Source organism: Cyprinodon variegatus, unplaced genomic scaffold, assembly GCF_000732505.1.
Source record: "Cyprinodon variegatus isolate N-32 unplaced genomic scaffold, C_variegatus-1.0 Scaffold429, whole genome shotgun sequence".
Taxonomy (NCBI): Eukaryota; Metazoa; Chordata; class Actinopteri; order Cyprinodontiformes; family Cyprinodontidae; genus Cyprinodon; species Cyprinodon variegatus.
The window spans coordinates 8,305-14,953 of NW_015150882.1; the positions used below are offsets into that span (position 1 = coordinate 8,305).

The 6,649-nt window shown below is 36.8% G+C and overlaps 1 protein-coding gene across 1 annotated transcript in view; it reads left to right on the plus strand.

Annotated features, from left to right (window-relative positions):
• Window positions 1-284: 284 nt before the first annotated feature.
• The window catches only part of LOC107093507 (transcription factor Sox-9-A-like), a 9,296-nt gene continuing 2,931 nt past the window's right edge, over window positions 285-6,649 (plus strand). The window contains 2 exon segments of the mRNA XM_015388611.1: window positions 285-789; window positions 2,601-2,626. Of these exon segments, the coding sequence (XP_015244097.1) occupies window positions 338-789; window positions 2,601-2,626 (478 nt within the window). The 5' untranslated portion in view covers window positions 285-337.

Here is a 6,649-nt window from a genome sequence, read left to right on the forward strand (position 1 = left end):
GCAGTTCAAAGCACAGGAGCGCTTTCAGGGTTTTTTTTTTTTAACTTCGGAATAAGAGAGGAGGTCTTTAACATTTCCCTTCGTTTTACTCCTGCTGCAAATAAACTCATACCAGCTTGCATGTAGAGCTCCATTGATGTGTGCAGATACCCTTGCCTTCCCGATCTGGTTTTACGCACGGCCACAGCGCAGCTGAGAATCCATTTTTTTTGCGTTTTCTCTTAAAAAGGGTTTTCCTAGGTTATTCTGGCTCAGATTTTCATTCTTTTTTTAGCAAACAAAAGTAAACAAGACCTCTCAAATTGCACGCATATTTCGGCACCGCGCAGTTTTGCGCATGGATCTCCTCGACCCCTTTCTAAAGATGACGGAAGAACAAGAGAAATGTCTATCTGACTCCCCAAGCCCCAGCCTGTCGGAGGGCTCAGTGGGTTCCCCCTGCCCATCCGGTTCGGGATCTGACGCAGAGAATACCCGGCCGTCTGAGAACGCGCTCCGCCGTGCAGACGAGGCACTGCTGGGCGACTTCAAAAAGGATGAGGACGACAAGTTCCCTGCATGCATCCGCGAGGCTGTGTCCCAGGTACTCAAGGGCTACGACTGGACCCTTGTTCCGATGCCCGTGCGTGTAAATGGATCTATGAAGAACAAGCCGCATGTGAAGAGGCCGATGAACGCTTTTATGGTGTGGGCGCAGGCGGCGCGAAGGAAGCTGGCGGACCAGTATCCGCACCTCCACAATGCGGAGCTCAGCAAAACTTTGGGAAAACTCTGGAGGTGAGTATCTGAGTTTACAAGGGCGGCTCCACGGGCAGGTATAAGGGACGAACTAATAATCAATAGATGATGCTCCAAAATGTTGATCCAGAGCCTAACTAGTTAAATACAGTATATATTTTACCTAAATAAAACTAAATAAATAAAACTAGTCATATATATGTATTTATATATAGTTAAGTGTATAGAGTGGCCATGTTTTTGTTGTCCTATGGGGACCATTTTCCAGGAATATTTTTTTTTTATTTTGGGGAACCTAAAGGTACTTCTGATTAGTTCTCCTCTCTTTTTTTTGATGTGAGTGTTTTAGGGTTAGAGTAGGGGCCAGGGATTATGGAGGACCAACTCTGCCATATTTAAAAATAAATACATAAATAAATAAATGCTCAATAAATAAATAAGCATACAATTAATTGCCACCAAAAAAAACAATAAACAAATAAATGTAAGTAGAAATTAAATTATACATTGAGACATAAATGTAAATAATTCTTTTAATTAGCTTCTTTATTTATTTGCCTTTGTAATATTTACCTTGTTGATTTTTTTGTCCTTTACAATCTTCAACTTTATTTTTTAATTACTTATATTTTTAAGTATTTATTTATGTGCATGTTATAATGTTTTTGTCTGTTTTATTCTTCCTTTGTATTTTTTTACCCTAGTTATTTCTTCGCTGCTATTTATTTCTCCCTGCCCTTTTTACATTTCTGCCTCATTATGCAAATGAGGAGGGGGGCTGTCCTAGAGAGTCAACTTCTGCTCATTGGTTGGTTAACATTTTACTGCGTCGGTCGAATCTACATTAGGAGAGGAGAGTCTGAAGTCGAGTCTGAAGTCATTAGAACGCGAGTAGGGACCCGTTTGCCAAACTTTGCCAAATACAACAAAAAATCGCCATGATACCCAGCGGTCCTTCTCACACGGCTATGCCGAGAGAGGGCCGCTGCAGACGGGCTGCCGTTAGCTTCGGAGCTCCGCTGGTGCCGCGGTCCTCTCAAGTTCGGAAAGTTTTTTTTTTAATTACGCATTGAATCTGTGAATGGGCCATATGGTGATGCTTAAAAGTATAATGTTCTCGCCTCAAATAATCTGAAAACGTACTTTTATTCAACAACAGCAACAGAAAAGAGAACATTTCACTTAATACTCTGAGCTCTGTGAGTTAAGAAGATGAGCTGCCATCCAATGAGCAGAGGTTGACTCTCTAGGACACACCCCCTCCTCATTTGCATAATGAGGCAGAAATGCATACAGAAATGTAAAAAGGGCAGGCAGAAATAAATAGCGGCGAAGAAATAACTAGGGTAAAAAAATACAAAGGAAGAATAAAACAGACAAAAATATTGTAAGTAATTAAAAAATAAAGTTGAAGATTATAAAGGACAGAAAAATAAATAAGGTAAATATTACAAAAGGCAAATAAATAAAGAAGCTAATAAAAGAGTTATATACATTTATGTTTCACTGTATAATTTAATTTCTACTTACATTTATTTATTTATTGTATTTTTGCTAGCAATTAATTGTATGCGCTTTTATTTATTGAGCATTTATTTATTTAAGTATTTATTTTAAATATGGCAGAGTTGGTCCTCCATGGGGGATAGACCATACATGAACTTAATGTGAATGGAAGTCAGTAGAAATTCCAAACAGGGATAGTGTGACATTACGTGTCAATAAGTGTATCTGTGTGTGAAATGGTGTCCATGGTTTTGAAATATTCAGAGGTGGGCAGAGTACCCCAAAAACGTACTCAAGTAGGAGTAGAACTTTTTGACATTTTTTTACACAAGGAAAAGTAAAAAGTAGCCATCCAGGAGAAGTGAAAAAGTATTTGTTAAAGGCTACCCAAATATTGGGTAGTTCTTGGATACAATATAACATCTGATTTAATGGTTAGAAATGATGCAGACTGACTTTGTGAGCAAGTTTGGGTATTTCAAAGACTCAAGTACATAAAACGAAAAAAATAAATAAATGTCATGAATATACAGAAACAAATTTATGCAGAAGAAATAATTTTAACAAATTAGGTTTTCCACATAAAACTTATATAAAACCAATCATCACCGTGAGAAGTTTATATATGTCAGGAAAGGGTAAGGAACTATCACTGATAATATCTTATTGTATCTTCTCCTAAACTTGGAATAGTTAAATTTACTCTCAGCGGACAAAGTTGTAAGAGATTCCAGTCAAGTAAGAGTAGCGATGCTTTTCAAGAATATTACTCAACTAACAAGTTTGGTACAGTAAGAGTACTCCAAAAAATAAATGATTTTTTAAATGTTACCCAAGTAAATTTACCTGAGTAAATGAAACTAGTTATATCCACATTTGGAAATATTTTAACTCTTCAAATTCTTAATCTAATTATGCTTAGTTTTAGATGAGGGCGGTTTCGGGAGTGAGTAAATATGTAAACAGGGGCTTCCTAGTGAGTATAATGATAGTATATATATTTGGAGATCAATAAATAGCACTCTTAATCAAGCTTTGTCCTTTCTTCTCTTAAATTAATGCTTGGAAAATTTCAACATTCAAACAAACCGGAATGGCCTGAAAGGCATTTACTCACCCGTGGCCCTCAGCCTCCAAAAATAATTAACTCAGTTAAACTGTAAAAGTCTTCTATATTATTTAAAACATGTTTTACCCAATATCTTTCCCAAAGACAGACACGTTTTTCTATATATTTTTTGCTATTTGTGTAATGATTTGTGTAATTAATAAAAAAAAATCCAATACTCAATCTAAAGGTATGTTCACACTAAACACGAATTTTGCTGATGGAGCAAATGATTCCCATGTTATTTTATGCAGAGGGCGGATTTGGAGCGGAAAAAAAGCTGTGCAAAGTTTAGCAAGGAGAAGTTGGCCAATTCAATGTAGGGTGGTGAACTGCATGATTTTGGCGAGGTCAGCGATATTTTATCCCTGTCTTGCCTACGAAGGAAGTTAAAAAATCTGAACCTTTGTTTACATTTGTGTCATGAAATCCAGTCAGGGACTAGATGTGGCTGTGAAGTGGAGTGAAGGAGCACAGCGGAGACAAGGTTTTCTTATTAAAAATGATGGATGGAGAAATTTTTTAACAAAGGTTGAAGTGGGGTTGTTCTTTAGAGGAGCTCTGCCGGCATCTGCCCAGGCAAACTTTGCTGATTCACTCGTTACTCCTTTCACCGGTCGCAGTTAGGCTACAGAGGCCAGCTCCAGCCAGCCGTAGCTTCTCCTAGCTCTGCCTCCATGGTTGGCTTTGCTTCTCCAATGTACCACTGTCCTACTCCCTGGCATCTATAGCTAGCCCTAGCCAGCTGATGTTCTCAGACGTAGGCATAGTCTCAGGTTTTAACATAATTAATGATCACTTTTGAAAAAGTTAATCAACCAGCATCCTTATATGCCACCATCCTTTTCCAAAATCAACAACTTTTCATTCTGTAGTGACCAGTTGTTCCTCTACAGCACAGCGGTGCTGTTATTGATAAACTCGATCAGCTGATTTTACTCACTGCCCGCTGGCTGCTTTCTTTGCTTGTTTGTGAGGGATCAGCTGGATCCCCGAAACCTTGCGCTTTTCTTCAAGTCATCAGTGAAGGTTTTCTACTTCTTATGGCTACCTTGCAACCTAATAAGTTCCCAAAAATAAAAAAATGACAGAGTAGTTTTTAGTAGGAGCTTTTAGAATCACTCAAAAATAAAAAAGCACTTGCCGAAAGTTTTATGGATCTGGAGGTGTTTTCTTTACTTATAAAAATAACAGAAATAATATTCAAGTTGATTTACAAAAATGTAATTATAAACCTTAATCGGTGGTTTTATTCCTCACTCCCGCACCAAACAATCAGATCAACCTCATTCACAGCCATAGGCGTTTTTAGCTTATTTTTGAGGATGATGAAGCAACCCTAATTTGAATCAAAGTAACCCTGAAATTTGAGGGTTTTTTTAATACTGTATATGCTTTAAAAAAAGTGACATTGTAAAAACTATACAGTAATTTGGTTATTTAACACTAGATGTCCCAGAGAATTTCAGTTCTCCTGCAAGCCCCCCTCCCCTCTTCAAGTGTGTATTCACTCTACCTTGCTAACTGTCCTTGTTGTAATGCAAATAACCTTTGATATGGCCAGCCCTCCTACATGAGACTGGATAAAGGCTGAAACAAACTAGCATCAGAACAAGAGCATGCTTCAAACACTTTACATTACCTGCCCCTGCAACATCAGACCTTTTTGCAGGAATAACTTGATAAGTCATATCTAAATCTGTTGAACAACCAGATATCATACAGGTCCTAGTTCCTGAGCTGAGAACAGGTCATAACGATGCTTTACCAACAAGGCAAGGCAGAGCTTATTTATATTGTCCATTCACCAACACACTCATTTATATCGCAAAGCTCACTATGTGAAAGAAAGAACTACTCAGAGACTAATTGTATTATGTCTTGTTTAGCCTTTTCATGTCATTCAACATTTCAACTTAGAGAATGACAAACAGTATGATTTCAGTATTGGAGTAACATTTATTTCACCCAAGGAAAAGCACTACATATGAAGCTACAATTGTCCCATTTAGCAGTTTTTACAAACCAAAGGTGAGTCCCTCCTGCATTTGCAACAGGTATACTTTGTGCAGTGCACACAATGCTCAGTGCTGTGGTTCCTGTTGCAGAGATTGCACACCTGGCCTGCTTTTAATAATAATGAAAAGATCTAAAAAAAAATAGAGTTTAGCACATTCTCCCAAAGTAAGAGTTTTAGTCTGAACTAGATGAGGTTATCTATGTGTGCTAATAGTTTTGTGGCACTACGATGATCTATAGTGTAATTATTGGCTATTATATGCTTATAATAACAAAGACAAAATCTGCAAAAATACAGTTTTGCAAGCCGATAGAACTATGGCAAGCCGTTTTCAGATACACTAGTTTTACTGAATATGTATTCCTGATATCTGAAAAAAAAAATTCTTTGTGTAAATTACCATTTCAAACAAAAGTACATTCTCCACATCTAGAATGAACACTCTGGTTGTCTATAAATTTATGTCAGATCCCCATATTCCTAATATTACTGTTCAGCATTTGTATTATTTTAACTATGACATTTTTTTTTCAGATATCATAAATACATTTTCAATAAAGCTAATAAATGTGAGAATGGCCAATTAAAATGTAAACATTTTACTTTCTAGATAAATAAAACTTAATTCTTACTAGTATATATATTTTTTCTAATATTCAGTTTCTGCTACAAAAATGTATTTTAGAAAATATATAATTATAGTTAGGTCTAGGAGTGGGGTTTTGATCACAAGGAATCTTATTTTAGTGATCTACAAATGGAACAACATATAAACTTAACTCGAGCAATCTTCTTCTTAGCCACCTTCCTCTTCTTTGTAGCTGTAGCACTGTTCCTCTGTCTTTTAATTATATTCTCCTTTTTTATACATTTTTTGGATTTCTGCATTTCTACATCTCTAGTTCCAAGTTGGTGAATTAAGAACCTTCTGTTGCCTGTCGTCATAGTGACTTGTCGAATAGGTTGCACACGTGCTTAACTCTGAGAGGACCTACTTAAAATTGATTGAACAAATTGATAGCAGCCGCTGTGAAACCGAAAACTCAGAGTTCCCTTCTATAGGCTAGATCAATTTAGATTTGCGGATTTGAATCTGAACTTTTTAAACCTTCTTCGTGAAACATACCCCAGGTTTATTAGAAATAATAAACAAAGACAAAACAAGTAAACAAGCCTGATGGAGCTCCTAAACTAAGATGTTGGCCAACGCTTTGAGGAAAACACTGCATTAAGGTGTTTCTTGAAAGGTTCAGTCATATTTCTGAACCTATTGATGG